Here is a 20,593-nt window from a genome sequence, read left to right on the forward strand (position 1 = left end):
GCATTCAGCTAGCAATTTCCTCCTAATCAAGAAACCCCCGAACAAACCAATTTTCAGTTTCAGACCAAATTTCAGTTGTCCAAGTATCATCTGTGATACGCCATCGAATCCTTAGATGCACTTACAAGGTTTGTCTTAAATTCAAACACCTATAAGCAGAATATCTACACAACAGTATGGTACAAATATTATGGATTCATTTAAGAAAAACTCAAACCGTAAATCAGCTCTGCTTTCCTCAAGATGCAAATATTCACATATTTATCACAAACCTTAACCCAAAGACCCATTGGCTTAGGCTTGAACCTACAGTTTATTGGTTATCACCACTAAAGCAAAGATTTGTCTCGATTGCCTCTTTTAATTCGGGAAAGAATTATGGTAAACATGTAGTCTAAAGAAATACGATAGCACATCCTACGATGTTGCCAACTTCTTGTCTTAATTACACTGACATGCTGCACGATAAGCTAGTCCTACGATAGAATGATTACTCCAAGATTTTGGAGGATGAGCTATGGACAAAGCAGATTATGAGCTAAAACATACAACTTATGCACTGTTGACAAGGTCACCATTTTCTGGACCCATGACACTTTGTATCCAACTAATTCGAAGAATAATTAGAGTTTTAAAGTCATGAAGATGACTTCAGAAACTAGGGGTCCAATTTTTCCGACCAATAAGTCTCCTTTTGAGCCACACCTTTATGCCTTTCTGATCGGTTGAAACTACAATGACAACCCAATGCACTAAACCATAGAGCAAACACACTAGGACCATTCAACTATAAGATAAAGAGATCACAAACTTGAATCACACAGTCAAGAAATGCCAAAAGATATGTAGAAATCTTTAGGAAAATTGCAATATCGTGCACCATAAACATACACATAAGAAAATGTTACAACAGTAAACAACCATCATCCTTTTTAGCTATTCACATATTTACAAGACCTTCAGACACAATATATAGTTACTTAGTCCCCCTTATTTACTTAAGACTAAAGTTTGTAGAACAATTATTTACAGACCGCATCCTACAATTTCGTACATAACCGAACAACATTGTTACTGAAAACAGTGGGCTCCGGATATGGATGCGGAGAATTTGGTACCTGTCATGCCCAGTTTTTTTTTGATCGCAATTGAGTTAGCTTGTCCCTCCATTGAGCTGAAAATGAATCAGCCAGAACAGAATCAAAATTTGAATATACTTGGTCTCATATACATGTAACTGGACGGATATGAAATACAGATCATTTAACTGTATTTTTTTAGAGCATAAAATCCCATGAAGTCATGAACCAATCCTTGGGATAAAAAACTTATTGTATGGATGTTTGACCGAAGATGATTTAAATGAACACAGGCTTACAGAAAGTGCCTATCTTCAATCAAACCAGACCCAACCCATTATGACATGCTACCCCCAAGGCCAACATGCTAATTTGCCACTCAGGGGAGATGATATGACTAGCATTTGAAACATTGATGATTTAAATGAACATTTTAGACTTTCAGACAAGAAGGGTCAAATGTTCAACCCACAGCAGCCCGTTTCCACAAGCTACCCAGCCTGCTCAATTTGCCACCCAAGAAGATAGCATAAATAGTAACAGACCTGCATCTCTATAGCGTTCCTCAACAGCAGCAATAAGCATGTTTCGGACAAGATTAAACTCCTTGGTTTCGACACAAGGCTGGCCGCTTGGTCTGAAACAGTTACAATCTTCGTTAATATTTATGCTTCTAGAATGCACCTACATAAGAAATTACTATATATTTCAAGGCAAAAAGAAAAAAAGAGTAAGATTAATTTGTTACTTACCGATCAAGTTCTTTAAATATCAAACCATCTGAAGAACCCTGGAAGGAAAGCTTTGCAGGTTCAACAATCTTCATCCCATCACTTTGTGCCAAGAACTTGTTCACTTGTATCGGTACCTAAAAGGATATATAGATAACAAATTTCTGTAAGAATAGGAAAAAATAATAGAATCAATAAAATACCAATTCTGTATAAAATCATTTGCCATTTTTGTAAACATATACTTCGTAACTGATATCAAACCGATCAATTATCATACAAGCATACCTTGCATCTCACAGCAATATTTATGGCATCAGATGGACGAAGGTCAAAGCTAACGCAGTCATTTTCATCATCCGCCTGAGAATAGAATAGGCATAAATTCCATTAATACACAATCACTGGCGCTTTGAACATGTTATTAGTCAAGTTGCTAATGCAATATAAGTTTATACCTTTGTTAAATACAGTCGAGCAAAATATGCCTCGTGTATTCTCTTGGTCACTCGAACAATTTTGACCTAGGAAATAGACAACGCGCCATTAACATCGATGAAAAATCAAACATAATTTTAAATTCAAATCAACTAATCATTTTTAGGTCAATCTGTTCATACTATCCATAGATCTGCATCAAAACTGATTTCGCAAGGGTATATGATAGCACCTATTAACTTACTGAGACTTTGGGAGATTATGAAACATCATGAGATGTTAAATGTATTAATCAGAACAATGTCCTTAAAACAACGTCCAACTTGGACATTCAATGTAATAATCACTAACAAACAGCATCTACCAAAGACTCAAGTAGCTGGCTACCTAGTGATCACAGCTTTTATCAGAAACCATCCAAAAACTATCTCCTAAACCCAATGTATTTATAAATAATTCCACCTACTTATCTGATAACAATGATTTCATTTGAAAATGACATCCAAAACACATCATGAAACAATCCCAAATGTATGTTCAAATGAGTAAAATACGAAACAATTTTACTTACTTTATAGCCCATCTTATCAATCATCTCCTTCACCACGTTGTACATAGTTGGCCGTGCCTGTAACACATAAGTATCTCTATTAGTCAATGACAAATGCATAAAAACAAAACAAGCCCATAAACATTAATTGTTCAACATACAATTTGGACATTACGCATGGCCGCCATAAGCAATACACTAGGCATCTCCACTACAAAGAACAAAAAGTGAATTTAGAACAACCTATGAAGTACTGGATAACTCGAGACATCTCTTACGAACTTTTTGGGTAATTAAAATAATCTAAAGCACATACAAACGATTATAGGAAGTAGAAGGCCTGTCCCGTCTTCCATTTTTAGTACTATTGCAGGATGTGGAGCATAATCTGGCAGATGCCCGCCTTGGGGGTTGTTATGTGCACATCTTAAATGCTTCCCATCCCTCATTTTAATTATAAACCCGTCAGGTCCACTCTTAACCTCAACTAAGATAGAATTAAAAAAAACAAATATTAGCAATATAACAAGATATTATGACTATAGATGTTTGTAAATTTAAATTATCTCAGATCAAATCTTTTACCAGCTTCCATAACGCTAGAGTTGACATAATCAGAATCATTCTCATTAAAACTCTCCGCCATGCTGCCATTGCCATTTGAAGAAGAGCTGAAACTACACGTCACGGTTTTTGATCCTGGCTGGTTACGCACTTGAAACCTTTGGCTGTTAATGCCTTTAAATTCCCATATCCCACTTCTTTGAATTTTCGTTTTCATTAATGGTGTGTCGACTGCATGAACCCTACCTTGCTTCGCACGGACAGCAGGGCAAACAACTGGTCCTTGCAAAGTACTCATTCTCCTATTATAGTAAGCAACAAAAACCCCTAATCATGCATTAAATCCAAGAACATCATTAACTCGAGGCTAAATTCCCTAAATCTAAACTTCAAAATGCTTAAATCAGTTGCCATTAAATTACATAACTATGATAGCTTTATACGGCATTACGACCATCAAACATAATCCAAGAATCTAACGCATTGTAACATTTAACATGTGATCTAGTCGACCTGCATAACGGAAATATGGTTCCAATCCGAGTTTTTTAGCTTACGTCTGTAGACACTAAAATGATGTTTTTTTTCCTTAAACAAAGCAAGTATCTTGTATACAGATTTGTCCACGTGGAATTAAAACCCGCAACATGTTGATTAACGGGTCAACTCAAATACCGTCAAACCAAATACCCTCTGCGGTTCATGAAACCCGTGCTTGGGATTCATAATCTAAACTACGTTAATATCTGCTCTAAAAGTAAGCGAGAATTACAAGTCATATTACCTAAACACTCCAACCTACTATTATCCGCAGAACGACTTCTATCTATCGAATAGGCCGAATAACCCAAAAACCGAACCGATGAACACCCCTAAATTCCATTCTATACTATTCAAGGAATAAATATGGATTTCCTACAGTAAATTAATTTTATTACCTACAACAACTTTTCCTTTTTACCTACTACTCAAAATCATCATACTTTTACATCAAAATATAAATCAGGATTATAAATAAATAGCTCAAAAAACTAATTCACATATCAACAATCAGATTAAGTTTTTACATCTTATATTTAATTAAATTTTCCAAAAAGTAATCAAATGATCATCAAAATGATAGATACACACAATACAAATAAACATATGTATATATATAATTAAATAACTTACCAGTAATAAAATTTGGATAAAAATCCAGATAGTTAATCTCAGGTCAGAAATATTAAGATATATAATCAAACAAATGGATCCTGGATTTTTTTTTTAACGTCAATAGGTTAAACAAAAATATAATATAAATGATAAATTATACTGAATAAATATGAATATATAATAATGAAAATGAAAAGAAATGATTTTTGTTTGGATAAAATAAAAGGGAAAGAGATAAGAGATTCTGAAGACAGAGAAAGTGATATATACAAACGAATTTTAAGGAGATTCTCTTCTGTGTTCAGATAATCAATAAATAATTGCCCTCCTTTTTTATTATTGTGGATGAAATTACTAAATTGCCACCATCAAAGGATATCCAATTATGAATTATCCATGGATTTGTAAATTTTTTAGAGTTGTTAAACTTAAACATACTACTACGACTGTATATATCCATCCAATTATTTAATACATACACATTATCAATATATTCAGCTATTTAATTTTTTCAATACTTAATGACTAAAAAAAACTGACCCAAAGTTTCTTTCAAATAATACTAAATATTTCTTAATCAAATAATTTATTTTGTCTATTGAAAAATAACAAAATATTTTGAACGTTGAGTATGTTTTTTTAAACAATGTTACAGTATAGATGATCATTCATACACTTTCATTTATTATTCGTATGTAATCAAACAAGTTTTATAACATTGTATTGTATATTAATATGAAATATGTTTGATGGTATAAAATTAAAAGAAAATAGTATATGAATTGGTACTCTTATAACATGTAGTTCTTTAATTTATGAATTATGATTATATGATAAAATTAATGTTATATGTAGATTCAAATATGAGTCACTAAAGTTTCAAAAATGAAAATATAACTGGTTTTTAATATGTTTGCACGGTTAAGAAAACCGACGAGCTAGACTACATATAAGTGAGTTAAATTTTTTAGATAAACTTAATTAAAAATCTTTATCCTCTAATCAATTTACCCGACAATTAAACACGCTATATATCTTAATCATGGGCGTAGCTTTTAAGGGGCGGGGAGGGGCGTCCGACCTCCCGAAATGTTTTTTGCGATGTAAGGATATATTGTTTTCGTGTAGAAAATTTTTGATATACTCGATTTCGACTCCCCATTTTAAAAAAAAAATAGTGTTAGAGAAAAGAAAATTTAGATCCCGACCCCCACTGAAAATTTTCAAGCTGGGTGGTTAAGTTATGAATTACTTGCACAAAGAATCAAAGTATATTGCGTGGATGTTACACAAATAAGGGGTTTAGAAGATGCAATACAAAACATCAGGGTGGTAGTATTGAACTGTTTCATATTTGGGGGGCCTAAAATAGTGTGACTTTCACTTTTATTTTTTGTTTAAATAAAGGTGGTAGTTCGGAGGGTATTTTCGACCAGCTAAAATGATAGGTGACGTCTCAACGAAGTTACCTGATCAAAACCAGCTTTTGTTTCCATGGGCGGTTGGTTCAGGGCAAGATAAATTTTTTTTAGATGTTTCCTAAATACAGCCTTTAGAGTTATGTTTAAGGTGCATAAATTGTTTGTATATTTATCATGAAAATCAGGGGACGAACTTTTAATATGAAAGGTACAAGTTTTTTTATACACGTTAAATACAGCTACAGCCCTAAGGGCTGTATTTAGCATTTCCCATTTTTTAATTATATTTTGTACAAAATTTCTTGTACTAATTTATACAGTATTTAGAAGCTAGCTTTAAACTGTATGTCTTACAAATTAAAATTAAATCAATAAAGGATATCAGATATCTAACCAAGTTACATTAAAGTATGTGGGATTCAAGTATTGAAAAATGACAGTAACAGGCCAAAACCGAAGCTTTCATTTATTTTAAAAAAAGTTGCAAGAAGAGTCTGAGAAAGAAAATTACTAGTCGTATTATTTTTTAATCCATTATTGTTTATTATGTGTTTTTTTTTAAACCATAACCAATTATATATGTTACCGAAGGAAACTACTATATGTCCCATTTTTATCAACGAAACCACCCTGATATACATATCATTTAATACTATGTATATATATATTTTACAACTGTAGCAATGAATAATTATGATAATTTGATAGACATGAAGTGTTTATAATTTCACTAGTCATTATATTTTTATGATAATTATGTGAATTTCCTAAAACAAGTCTTGAGTGCTATCTGTTGGGCTCAAGCCCAAATTCTGCACGCATGTAATTAACCAAATCTTTTTGGTTTTGGATTAGTACCATAACCGAACTAAATGGGCCAATATTTTACACTTACTTTGTCAAAACTACACTTGGGCCTCAAAACAAAGTCTACTTTCACAGTTTCATACCAAAGTTTCCATATTCGTATCATAGGGTATCATTGTATCAAGGTACTCCGTGAGTCCATGGTACTCTTCCTCGGAGATTTTAATATTTTCCTCGGATATTATGGTTCTTCAATGTACCCGGAGGTCACGACCCGGCCCATTGGGCCGCAGATTGTAATGACTTGTATTTGTATTGTGGGAATTTTATTACTTGTATCTAAACATGATTTTCTGAGGTTTTTTATCATGCATGTTAGTTATTTGATGATGCCCTAATCATATAAAAATGAGTTAATTACAAAACTCAATAGGATGCATCTAATTCAACCTCAACTCTCACAACAACAAATAACACATTCAATTATTAATAAATGGATCAAATGTGGTCCATCCTTGATAACATTTTTCATAAGATGACCAAATTTGCTCCATTCATACATTAAAACATACAAGATCGAAACTCTCTCTAGGCTTAATTTATCCACTTAACTATGATGACTTACGATATTGAGCCATAGCTATGCTTCATTGTGCCCTAGCTAGGTACAACTCGTTACAATATATATCAAATCAGTTGCGAATTAAGTGATGTGAGTGATCATCCATACTTGAACTCGATTAGGGGGCAGACCAAACACCTCCACCTCCGTCAGTAACGTATGACAAGCATGACAACGGTACCAGGCATAACCCTCGGCTTCTAAGATCTCTTCTCGCCTCTTCATTGCCATCCTCTGTTGGAACCTGCGTGTACTTTTATTAGAAATGGGTATAAAATACATATTCAAGATTCAAATCCCACCTCATGGTCCTTTTAACCATACTATTACGTGATACGAGTAAATCATATGATATAAATCATATGTATACACAATTTTCTCAAAACAAAACCATATATAATATATAATAAGTAATTAATGACAATTCTTAAGGCTGTAATTATCATTTCCCTAATATAATTCTTACCCCTCGGGTCGGTAGTCTGTTGTTCTTGTGTGCTGACTTCATGTATGGCACGCTTAATGTCTGAAAATGATCAATGATACTTTAGTAAAATGTTATGAAATTTATGCTATTATAAGAATAACTAAAACACAATGGTCCAAAAAACCTGGAGGTTAAAATAGAACCACTATAGGAACCACACATATAAAAGTTGATATATATTCCATTCAAATCAGAGAATCATCGTACGTACGTACGTGTTTCACTAAATGTGGAACTACATCATCCTTACTAGCCCTTATTTGGTTACACTTTTAACTTTCTTTACCGTTTACTTCCGTAGAAATTAAATGTCATGATAAAAATGAAACACATCAATCGTATAAAAATCAGATTACTACGAGTAGTTGATAGTGCCATGGCATGTTAGATACACGTACTAGAAGAACTTAATTTAATGACAAGTTAACATTAATAATATAGAATGATATGTGATATACAAAAACATAACATCTTTTAATATCGATATATTATACCTATATCATATATAGGGTGACAATCAAATGAGAACCAACTTAAAATGAGAACAAATGAGAACACTTAAAAACTATATTTTGATGTATTAAAAGTCCATAAAACTGACATAGTGCATAACTAATTATCATTATTTAAGTGTTTAACAACACATGTATCCATCAAAATCGAAAAAAATCACGTTTTTTGTTGGATGCAACATTTTGATAATATGCATCCAAGATGGATGCACAAAATAAAAAACGTGATTTTTTCGATTTTAAAGGATCAATGTGTTGTTAAACACTTAAATAATGATAATTAGTTATGCACTATGTTAGTTTTATGGATTTTTAATGCATCAAAATGATGTTTTTAAGTGTTCTCACCGTTCTTATTTTAAAAGTGTTCTCACCGAAGTGTTATTTAAAATAAGAACGGTGAGAACACTTAAAAACATCATTTTGATACATTAAAAATCCATAAAACTAACATAGTGCATAACTAATTATCATTATTTAAGTGTTTAACAACACATTGATCTGTCAAAATCGAGAAAATCACGTTTTTTGTTTTGTGCATCCAAGGATGCATATTCATCAAAATGATGCATCCAACAAAAAACGTGATTTTTTCATTTTTGACGGATCAATGTGTTGTTAAACACTTAAATAATGATAATTAGTTAAGCATTATGTTAGTTTTATGGACTTTTAATGCATCAAAATGATGTTTTTTAAGTGTTCTCACCGTTCTTATTTTAAAACTGTTCTTATTTGATTACTCCCCTGTATATATATATATATATATATATATACACGTCAATTATCATTTTACTAATTAACCGAACGCTATGACTATTTTAAACTCCCAACCTTATTGTTATAAAGTACAAAACTACAAATCTCCAATTGATATTGATACCGTTGGTTAGAAACTCTTTCATATAAATATATATATAACAAATTGATGGTCTCTTCTTTTTATAAAGTTTATGTTTTATCAATAAACAATTAATCATCGTTTACTATAGGGTCTGTTTGTTTTTTTAACCATTAAGTGACTGAATTGATTAAGTGACTGAATAGATAAATAATGTCTGTATGGATTAAGTCAATACAGTTGTTTTTTGTTTATTAAGTCAACAAAACAAATTAACACTTTTGATGACTTAATGAATTAAGTATTTTTGATTAAGTCATGACTTAATTTATTAAGTCTTAAACAAACACCACCTAAAAGTAAAATAAATTATAAACAGATAGCTAATTGATAAAAAAAAAATTACCTAGTACTTTTTTGGGAATCAAGAAGAATGTTTTGAAGAAATGGTCTTACAAAAATTTATTTTTTTTACCAATAATTAATTATTTTTTATTAAGTGTAAAATAAATAAACATGCAACCAATTAATATTAAAAAAAAATAGTGTGGGAATCAAGAAGAATGTTTTGAAGAAATGGTCTCACAAAAATTTATTTATTTTTACCAATAACTAATTACTCGTATTTTTTACTAAGTGTAAAATAAATAAAGGGAAAGGTTAAATAAAACATGCAGTATCTATCTTAGATAAAACAGAGGGAAATTATATAAAATTTAGGGGGGGGGGGAGATTATGTAAAATTCAGTGGGGGTTTGTATATTTATCAAATTCAAAAGTTTGATTTATAAATTTTTTTATCGTACTTAAAATAGATAAAACGATGCAATACGAATTATTTTTCCAATAAATAAATATGCAGCTAATTAATAAAAAAACATAGTGTGGGAATCAAGAAGAATGTTTTGAAGAAATAGTCTCACAAAAAAAATATTATTTTTATCATCAATGAATAATCATCTTTTACTAAGTTTAAAATAAAAAGTTAAACATATAGCAAATTAATAAAATAAAATAAGTGTGGGAATCAAGAAGAATGTTTTGAAGAAATAATTTTGAAAGAATCGTACCTCAACTTGGTTTTGTAAGAATTTGATATATCCAATAGCCTCCATTAGGACCGACGCTGTATCCGTCTGCAAATATTCTCCATTTAAAATTGATTAATTAGTTAATTAGTATGGGTAAAAGCACTTCTGATCATTCTAGCTATATTTTATAAACAACAATACGACACAACGGAGGATTAAATAATTAAGCACGTACATTTAAAAACTAAAGTATGTAGTGCACTCAGATCTATAGCTAGCAGCTAGGCTGCTAAACATGTTTCGATGATATATACTTCAATTCTTCATTAACTTTTATATATGTTCTAAGGCATTATTCGTGTGCATTCATTTATACACAATTACACATCATATATATAATATTGTTTTGTATAAATTTTGTAGATGTACAAAAATATATATATACATGAGAAATATATCATTCAAGTATGAAGAAATTGAATTGTTTATCTTTGCAATTGCTTTATAATATATATGTCAAAAATAAACTACGTACTCCAATGAGAATGTAGAGCAAAACAACATTCACTTCTTCGATACGAGTTTGGTAAACGAGAAGCATGTGACAATTAATTTGGTTTAAAAACTTACAATTTGGCCCTAATTAAGTTTTGTAAGTTTTACTTGCTTAGTATTTTAATGCACTTAGTTTTATCCCTAAGGCCTAAACATAGATAAATTTGTTTACCAAAAGAGTGATACTATTGTAACAAACACAATCAAATATCATTGGTCCAATTTATATGTCATGTCAGTTTCTAACCTTATGCATGTTTGTAAATAGTTTGTAAACCTAGCTAGCATAAGCTTCGAAAACTAATTCATTAATTAGTACTCGTAATATATTTAAAACTTTTTATCTGGTCATTCGGTTATTATTTGAAAGTTACTTGTAAAAGCAAGAAGAAAAAAATTATCTTAATTTTATATTATGAGAGTATGTATACAAGATAACTTAGTCTAGCTTGAAGTTTATAATAATAAATTTCAAAAGAAAGGATAATTAAATAATTTGCCCACAGAAGCAACTAAGCAAGCCTCCAACTTTTAAGTGATGGGGAGAAGACAGAAAACATTACCTTTCCAAAAGGTGCCACCATCTGCTGAAGGGCTGCAATTCTATCTCCTAATTTCTCTTTTCTAACCTGCAAGTTTAATTAAATCAAGGTTCATATATAGTTACACTCAATTCATAATCATGAATTTTTTGGGCATAATATTAATTTAATTATTAAGCGTACGTTTGACACAATGCGAGCTTTGGAATACAAAATTTATGTGGTTAAGTGTTTGGAAATATATTCCGCTTTAATCCAGATTCGCTATATGTATCCCATTCCGAACGATTTTATATGTTATGTGTATCCAAAAATAACATATATCTTTTGGATACATATGAGGTATGTATTCGACTGTATTTTTGCTAGCAAGTTATATGTAACATGTGTCATCTTTATAAGTTGTCACATTTGACAACATATATGGATGACATGTCAGCAAACATACAACTGAATACATACAATAGCACTTGTCCCAAGTTTATATGAAACTAGTGATCAATTCTAAAATCTTATTGGATGAAATGGATAGTATATATACTAAAAGATTAAGCTGAATTCCAAATTTTGGATATTTTAATTAAGTGTAGAAATAACCTTAAACGGTGAGCAAGAAACTCGAGGCTCCAACTTTGATTTTTTGGGTAGTGTAGGTTGAGGAGCCTTGGTGTCCATGAAATTGGTGGCTGGTCTCTTTGGTTCTTTACAGCTTGGTCTAGTAGTGTTGTAGGCTGATGGTATCTGCAGAAATAAGTTAAACAGTCAAAAAGTTTAGTTTGAGCTGGCTAATTAAGATAGACCATCATAAATCTTGTCAAAAAGAGTCTGTACGTATATGTTTTGTATGATGGCCTGAATCAAAGTAAAGAGATCAATGTCATACATAAAGCTAAAGGTATCATTTGAGCATGAAAGAAAGAAAAGGAAAAAAAAGGCACCTTTTACTTGTTTAGGTGAAACTTATTTGCAAAAAAGTGGAAAATGTTACTGTACAAAAGGAGATGAAATTATAAAGTCTTGGATGTCTCCCAAACAAGACTCGGATATATTATTAATTATATATACTCTTGAACAAATCATGAGTATCTAATTATTAAAATTTCATTAAAACGTGTATCTAGCTAGAGTCAAATAACTAATTACACTATTACGGAGTACGTATTATGGTTAATTTTGCAAGTATATATAGGATTTGAGCATAACAATTTACATTCATATATACAAACATGTACTGATGTACATGCATCAATTGTTGTAATTTGGATAGGGATAATTGCATAAGATAGCAAATAGCTTTTGTTCAATTATTGGTTAATTAATGCTATGCAATTTACCTTTTCATCATCAAATTAACAACTAGCTTCACATTTTTCCCATTTTGGTCAATAAACCCACTATACATGTTTGTATTAATAATATTTTAAATGTTGCTATTCTAAGCTAAAACCGAGCTAGAACATTGCTTGGAGTAGAAGTAAATATTACTAGTATTTTCGTTTCAAAAAAGGTGAAATTGCCAAAAATGATAATTTGTCATTTTATGTAATTTGCACACTAGCTAGTGGAAACTAGTATAATTTGTGTTTAATTACAAAGTAAAGATATGATAGGAAAATCATGAATCTACAGGGAGGAATAAAAAAAAAATGTATAAATGTTTAACCTAAAGAAGAAAACTTTATAGAAAGTCTTTTGGAAAACCACGTTAAGAAAGATACAACTTTTGTCGTTTGTCTACTAATTACACGTATCCCTCATTACTTGCTAATTAAACATTAAACATTGAGTAACCTACATATAATACTAATTAATTATTATTACTATAACCAAAAGGAATAAAGCAATTCTCAAGCATATAGCTAGAATAATTAGTGTTTTTTAGGTTATTAACTTATTAAAGCCTTGGATCCCTCTCTTTTGTTTTCTTAATTTTTCTATAAAAATATATATATATATATAGATCAAACGAATGAGACAAATAAAATAAAAAGAGAAAGCTAGAAAACTCACTTTACTATTGCAAATTACTTGTCTATGATTTGTTTGATGCATTTGATCAAGGCCATATGACAAACAAGTGTCTTTGAAAAAGCTCCCTACTTGATGAGGATTGTTGATCAATGAAGAAGGAAAGTTCCCGTTAAATCTTGGCGAACCAAACAAATCCAAAGCTGGCAAGTTGATATCAAATGCATTTGGAGATTGGTTCAAATTTGAAATGTTTATCGTCGGAAAAATCTGGCTAAAACTTCGGCTAGAGCAACTTTGGTAAAGATTATTATTAGGAGCGTCATCTGGTGGGAATTGATCTATCAGCTGCTGACCGCCTTTTATTTGACACCCATTGGAGAATGTACTAAGCAACAAATCTTGATTATTGTTATTGAATCCTTGATTATTGTTATTTAAGTGCAAATCTTCAATACTTGAAGTTGGACTACTACTATTGATCATTTCTGAAAATTTTGGATATGATTCTACTGAGCTTGAGATAAATTCATCTTTGATTCTCGCGACACGTTGCAATTCTTGGGTCATGTATAAGTTTTCATCCATAGGATTACTAGTGCTTGTTACATTGTTGTTGATGGCATTAATCCAGGGTATTTCTAACATAGGAGCACTAGTAGTGTTGTGACAAGGCACATAATCAATATTCGTACCGTCTCTTGAACTCGTATCGTTGATCGTAGTGTTCCTGTCCAATTTATTTATTAACAATAAGAGAGACACAAAACAAGTACATATATATAATATATGCATTCGAAAAATGTTTTATTATGAAATTAGATCAAAACCCTAGCTGAAATTGCACAAGTTTATCAAAGAAGAAGCTAGATAACAACTTAATTAATTTGCCAATTTGTGATAAATAATTAAAGTTTCTAGTATATATATGTATATATATATTAGAAATTTTGGAGAGAATGAGCTTGAATGAAACTTACAAGATGGCATTTGAGGACCAAGAAAGTCCATAGCAAGAAGAATCGACTACATGATCTTCTTCAGGTTGTTGATGATGAAAATTTGCAGACTCCATATATAAATGAATGATAATTAAAATATATATTAATTCTAGCTGCTGGTGCTACACCACAAACATGTACCTTTAATTTCTTTATGATAAATTAACCTAAAAAATTTTTTTTGTAAAGAACAAGGGAAAAGGGAGGATGATGGGGATCTTGAAAATCCCAAGAAAAATAAATTAGCTTTGTGAGATGATCATATAGTAGTGGAGAGGTAATTATAGTATAAAGCAAGTTAATTTATAACCAAGAATCTTTATATATGACTGCTTCAGTCAGTAGTTCAAATTCAAAGAAATGACACATAATAAAATACTATACAACACATACCTCTATGTTTTGTGTGTGTGTGTGAAAATTTAGTTATGCTTTTTGATGGTAGTATCTGCTGCACTCTTCATCACTCTTTTAAAGTCTCATCTTAAAGCAACCCTTGAAAAAAGGAAAGCAAGAAAAAAAGAAATATACTATACCCTTCAAGCTTCAGAGACACCTCTCTTTTTACTTATAACTTTTTTGCACCATCACCAACACATATTATTATAAACGAATTTATGAGTAATACTGAATAAACATATTTTTTTTTTTATATATAAATAATATCTTTTTCTCTAATGCCATGGTGGGTAGGGTAGGGTGAGAAGAGGCCGGTTGGCCTTGGCTATATATATATATGCTGCAATTACAGGGAGATGATTATTATGATTTTCTCTTACAACATATATAATTATTATATATATATAAATGTATTGTTTTGTGCCTTTGATCCCAAGGCTTTCAAGAAAAGTCAGAACCTCTCAGCCAAATCATGATGAATTAACCCCATGCTCTATCAACATACCCACATGTGTCTAGGCCTTTATATATATATGTTGTGTATATATGGATAGTGATATGATCAATCTATCTAGCTAGCTAGCTAGACCCATAATCCAAATGGCACTTAATTTAAGATCATCAACTTTCTAGCTTTGCAATAAGGCCATATTAAATAGTTATCGAATGGTTAAAATTGAATCGATCTATATATGTTAACTTCTTTTGGGACGTACGATAGAATGGACCATTAGAATTGGATCGATCAATATATATAAGCCATAGATTATTATATAATACAATTTAAGGGTTAAAATTGAGTTGATTGAAACATACTCTTGGTCAATGGGTATATCATTTGTAGGGTATCGATTTCAAATATGGGCATTCATTCACTGCCAAGCTTCGATATCATGACTATTCTCTTTTGCATGTGGTCCTTTCTTTCATTTGACATTCAAGTCATTTTCAATGTTTTTACACTTTAAGAGTGATAAAAAAAAATACAGTTCCTTTACTTTTATCAAATTAAAAGAAGATATGGTGCAAGCATGACATCAACTATATATATACTCGTATATATATATATAGTTAGCACAAACATTATTCTCAACTCAAAATCATTTGAAAACACTCAAAGGTTGTAGCTAGCATGTCCTACCACTACTATTGAGGATGTAGAGCGTGTAAATGTGAACAAATAAATAACCAATTAAGTAAAAGGTATAGAAAAATCAAGGAATTAGTAACTATGACAAATAAATGAATTGGGAGCAAATAACGATGGTTGGCAATTACAAACAAATCCAATATACAAGAGTTGATACAATCCAATTGGTGTACTATATACATGAAACTCTCAAGAACCACTACCCTCGAGAAAGCTATAAATTCGAGCGAGGAGAATTGATGTAAAATGAATTAATGTACTTCTACATTTGAATATATATATGTATAGTATCGCTATCATCAACATGTGTAAACGCCTACTTAGGACAGCCTAATTAAGCTCAGGCATCACATTAGCGACTCATTACTTCTCCTCCTACACTAATGACACCAGGATTACCCATGTAGTTGTTCATCCCCGACCCTAGACGGCCTTGATCTTAATATCTTGAAGTTCAATACACATTATTAGCTAAAAGCATCTATCAAGGTTATTATTCAACTCTAATAAAATTGATCAAGAAGGGTGAGCTATGATAGACCCACAATTTTATTTTCTTTTTATTATTATTATTTTTTTTTATCATATACAACAATCAGTGCTTTAAATAGTTATACATTAAACAGTAACAAACTTTTACTTGTTTGTAAATAACAAAAATTATTGTATATTTGTCATCATTCAATATTAATCGGAGAAATACTCAATGATGATGAAGCCATTTAAAAAAAAAAAAATTCTAATAAGGGGTTGTGGTTCTTGAAAAGTTGTCAAATCCACGGTTGAAGTCAATAGCTAGCTAGCTAGGTTGGCGTGTGTCCAACGAAGTCGATAGTCTCCAATGTTCTTGACCTTTTGGTAAATAATGTGTCGGCGGATCCATGTCAGATTTAATTTCTTTCCACAAATGTGATATATCTAAATTCTTTCCAATCAACGTTTTACATCAATTTTAAGTGTCGGTGAGTACGTGTTGGTTCGACGACCTTAACCACTTAATTAGTGCATACTCAATTTTTTGGTAAATCCAAATTGGAAGTAATTAACTTTTCATTCATCGGAACCCATTTGGAGTACATAGAATCGGAAGTTCAATATATGTTTATTGAATGATGGAAATCCATTATACTTTGGTACGTATTTTATTTTTTTCAAACCGGCCACCTTTGGATTATTGGAAAGTTTTTCTTTTCCTTTCTTGGTTAGTTGCATTATTCGTGAAACCCATATTCCGTGCTATTACGTACGGAACTAGTTGTAGCCAGCTTGTGTGGTAACGACTCAAAACTTTGAAATGGTTGTATACCGGAAAGTTGTGTGAAGGGTTTTTACCCACAAACCGGGGTTCAAGACCTGGCGGAGTCTTAATTATGGAGTTTTTTCCTGAAGATTAATGGTGTATAAGTTTACTGCGTTATTGAAGAAACTCGAAACTTTGAAATGTGGATAATGTTGATCTTGGTAATTTTCTTAAAGATGTTAAATATGAAGAGATGAAGAATGGATACTTGTTGGTTGAAAACGGTTTAAGGCTATGGAAATTAAGTCAATATATATTAAACGAGATGCGAAGTTTGGTTAAAATTAAAGTATGGTAAAAATGTATGAGGTAAACATATAAAGTGAATAAGTGTCTAGAACAATGCTTTAAAACCAGTATTTTAATCATACCGGTATGGAAAAGGTTTCTGGTATTATCGGTATTTTTGGAATTACCAGAAATACCGGTCGGTACGACTATTTTAGTTTATTTAAGTATTATTCTACAAAATTTGTTATAATTTAACGAAAATAATTAAAAAATGAAAGGACTAGACTCGATAAACTAAAAACGCAAGATTTTTTTTTTATGGGTCGAGCACTCCCCACTGCGCCGCAGTGGAAAGTCTCGGCAAATAAAGGGACGAAGCCCCACTGCGCAGCAGTGGGAGGAAACCAAATATTTTCCGAGGATTCCCACTGCGCCGCAGTGGGCAAAACCACCCCACTGCGCCGCAGTGGGATACCTGACCTGCAACCCTAATATCATTTTAACACTTGATCCAACTTGCAACCTTCAAATTTCAAAAATGAACTTCTCAAAACACATTTCAAAGGTTTCCAACAACAAAGTAGACACATTTCAAACACAATTCCAACATAACTTGTTTCACAAATCCAAGAACAACCCTAACGGGTCATTTACCCGTTTTGGCAACAATTTCGCCCAAATGCGACAATACCACTTTCCAAAGGCTTTACAACTTGGACATTTACAGAAATATTACCGAAACATGACCTCAAACCAAAATGTACCATGAGCCAAGAGGTGTGGGACATCTAAGCTTCTATACCAAAAGATCGCCATTCGTCCGAGAATGACCTAATTACCTTCAAGTTCTTCAAAAGATATCTACAACTTCAAGCTTATCAACACACTTAGTTCCTTCTTCCGGAACTACCTATAAAAGTGTAAACAACTAAAATATAAGCAGATGCTTAATGAATATACTTGCATACATTTATGGTTACGAAGGAAGGCACGTGCAAAGACTTTCATATGTAACCTATGACATCGTCGTGTCACATTTACATGCTCACTTTCCACACTAACAATTACATATATGGATCCATATAAGCTAAGCAATCATAACAATCATATCTATCGGGATTCTTAGGCCTCATATCACATCAACTATCGGGATTCTTAGGCCCCGGAGGTTCTTAGGCCTCATATCACATCAACTATCGGGATTCTTAGGCCCCGGAGGTTCTTAGGCCTCATAAACAATGCCCCACATGGGCTTGACGCCAAATCAATTACCATGCTTGGAACATTCACATCTCATGGTAATTGACCCAACATATACATAAGGATATGCAAATATACTCACCTCCTCCGCAACAAAGAGAATAACGCTAAACAACAAGCACAAGCAAGCTTCAACCTATAATCATATCATAAAAATGCATAAGCTTACATTCACCACTATGACTAGTTCAGCCTAGTCATACTCAATCACTAGCCTTTCTAGACCCAAAACCCAACCCATCATTGAGTTTCATTTTCTTTAACAAACACACTAGGTAGTTCAACCTATCATTTTCATCAACAATTTCATAACTAGTAAAAGCTCATCTTTTCTCAAGAACTAAAATTATCACATGAACTTATCATTTTCATAGTCAAACTTAACACATAACTCAATGACAATTAGGTTATCTAAGGAATTGGGAAAAACCACCATAATATAATTTCTATCTAAAATCCCCAAATTGGTTCACTCTATGAACCCTAATTCCAAAAAGAAAAATGAAAGCTAGGTTAGGGGAAATCAATACCTCACAACAAAAGCAAATTCAAGACTTAATTGGAAAATTCTTCCTCTTCCCCTTTTCCTCTTGAAATTCGGCCACCACCACCAAAACCCATAAACCCTAACTTTTGATTCTTGAATGGCGATTAAAGATGGTGATGGTTATTATTTTGTTCTATCCTTGAATTTTGGAAGAAATAAACTTTGATTTTGAAAAAAAGGAGAAGAAAATGCATGTAGAAGTGAAGAAGGAAGAGTAGTGGAGTATTGACTCAAAGGAAAAGAAGTGTCTGGCACTCCTTGGAGATGCCACGACTCACACTCAATTTTGAGGGTATTTACCCGCTATCCGCCAAAGTTCCAACTAAATTAACCCTATATTCGAAAATAAAATACTAGGAATTTAATTTAATGTCAAAACTATAGAAAGGGGTTAATTTCTTTTACCTTAAAATCTTTGGGGTGTTACAAAAAACAATTATAATTTACTCAAAAATAATACCAAATAGATATTTCATAACAAAATATAAGGTTTAAAGTTCACAAATAACAAAAACTAACATTAAAGTAGCATAAAAAAAATTTAATTTCAAAAAAAAAAATGAAAACACCAGAAATACCAGAATGGTAATACTGGAAAATACCGGGAATACCGGAAATACCGGCCGGTATGCAATAGTTAAAATACTGGAAAAATACCGGGATTAAAATACCGGAGTACCCTCGTATACCGGTAATACCGGCCGGTATATACCAACATTGGTCTAGAATACGTGTAACACTTCATTATTATACTGTAAGGTTCTCTGATGTCGTGTTCCGACTGAATGTTCGAAAAAAGTATGGTAAAAATGTATGAGGTAACATATAAAGCGAATAAGTGATAAATGATAAAATTAAATTAATAATATTGTTTAAATTTTGTGCATGTAGAATTTAAAAATTAAACAACATCTAACTAGTCCAAGGACGTGTGCCAAGTCACCTCGAGATCATATCCCTAGCTACGCTTTTGGTCACGTTTTCATAATTTTGCAACTTGATTCCCATTGTCCTCGTGCATTAATTAGTCGTTATATTGTCGTAAAATGTGACCTTTAGTAAGCAACTCCCGTTAGGTTTCACAATCAGGCCCGGTGATGGACTTGTGTAAGCAGCCCAACTCATGGTCCACGTACACCATAGATGGTCTGATGGTCATATTGACATCAGAATTTTTTTCATGTGTCGCGCGAGTAAGTAATTAAATAGCTTCAGAGACGTATAGTGTTAATAAATTGTAGTGTTATTAACAAATTTAATTAAAGTGATTAATTGTACAAAAATAATTTTATATTAAATTTATTGTACTTTTATAAAAAGTTTAAACCATGTGTGTGATTATATATAATTAACGTTTGTTTGTTTTTTAAACATTAAGTAGCAAAATTCATAAAATGACAGA

General features: G+C 31.7%; 2 protein-coding genes across 3 annotated transcripts; both read right to left on the reverse strand.

Annotated features, from left to right (window-relative positions):
- Positions 1 to 832: 832 nt before the first annotated feature.
- LOC122579350 (bifunctional nuclease 2-like) lies at positions 833 to 4,657 on the reverse strand. 2 transcript variants are annotated; one of them, XM_043751512.1, is made up of 10 exons: positions 4,536 to 4,657; positions 3,384 to 3,664; positions 3,115 to 3,285; positions 2,960 to 3,009; positions 2,820 to 2,876; positions 2,269 to 2,334; positions 2,099 to 2,173; positions 1,832 to 1,947; positions 1,625 to 1,716; positions 833 to 1,174 (listed from the first exon to the last, which is right to left on the reverse strand). In XM_043751512.1, exons 2-10 carry the CDS (start codon positions 3,658 to 3,660, stop codon positions 1,122 to 1,124), a joined length of 957 nt encoding a protein of 318 aa, XP_043607447.1. In that variant the 5' UTR covers positions 3,661 to 3,664; positions 4,536 to 4,657; the 3' UTR covers positions 833 to 1,121. The 2 variants fall into 2 exon arrangements, with proteins under 2 accessions (XP_043607447.1, XP_043607448.1); XM_043751513.1 differs by having other exon boundaries at positions 3,384 to 3,689.
- A 2,501-nt stretch (positions 4,658 to 7,158) lies between these two features.
- On the reverse strand, positions 7,159 to 14,491 carry LOC122579301 (transcription factor bHLH110). The gene is made up of 7 exons (XM_043751446.1): positions 14,284 to 14,491; positions 13,346 to 14,033; positions 11,933 to 12,076; positions 11,357 to 11,422; positions 10,278 to 10,343; positions 7,834 to 7,893; positions 7,159 to 7,611 (listed from the first exon to the last, which is right to left on the reverse strand). Exons 1-7 carry the CDS (start codon positions 14,376 to 14,378, stop codon positions 7,486 to 7,488), a joined length of 1,245 nt encoding a protein of 414 aa, XP_043607381.1. The 5' UTR covers positions 14,379 to 14,491; the 3' UTR covers positions 7,159 to 7,485.
- Between the last annotated feature and the right edge of the window lie 6,102 nt (positions 14,492 to 20,593).

This window comes from Erigeron canadensis, chromosome 8, assembly GCF_010389155.1.
Source record: "Erigeron canadensis isolate Cc75 chromosome 8, C_canadensis_v1, whole genome shotgun sequence".
Taxonomy (NCBI): domain Eukaryota; kingdom Viridiplantae; phylum Streptophyta; class Magnoliopsida; order Asterales; family Asteraceae; genus Erigeron; species Erigeron canadensis.

Coding starts and splice junctions, on each gene's coding strand:
- LOC122579350 (XM_043751512.1), bottom strand. CDS start 3,660: ATGAGTACTTTGCAAGGACCAGTTGTTTGCCCTGCTGTCCGTGCGAAG. Junction 2,174..2,268: donor CTCGACTGTATTTAACAAAG/GTATAAACTTAT, acceptor TTCTATTCTCAG/GCGGATGATGAAAATGACTG. Junction 1,717..1,831: donor ATATTTAAAGAACTTGATCG/GTAAGTAACAAA, acceptor TAACTGTTTCAG/ACCAAGCGGCCAGCCTTGTG.
- LOC122579301 (XM_043751446.1), bottom strand. CDS start 14,378: ATGGAGTCTGCAAATTTTCATCATCAACAACCTGAAGAAGATCATGTA. Junction 12,077..13,345: donor AAGTAATTTGCAATAGTAAA/GTGAGTTTTCTA, acceptor TTATTTCTGCAG/ATACCATCAGCCTACAACAC. Junction 7,894..10,277: donor TCTTACAAAACCAAGTTGAG/GTACGATTCTTT, acceptor GATCATTTTCAG/ACATTAAGCGTGCCATACAT.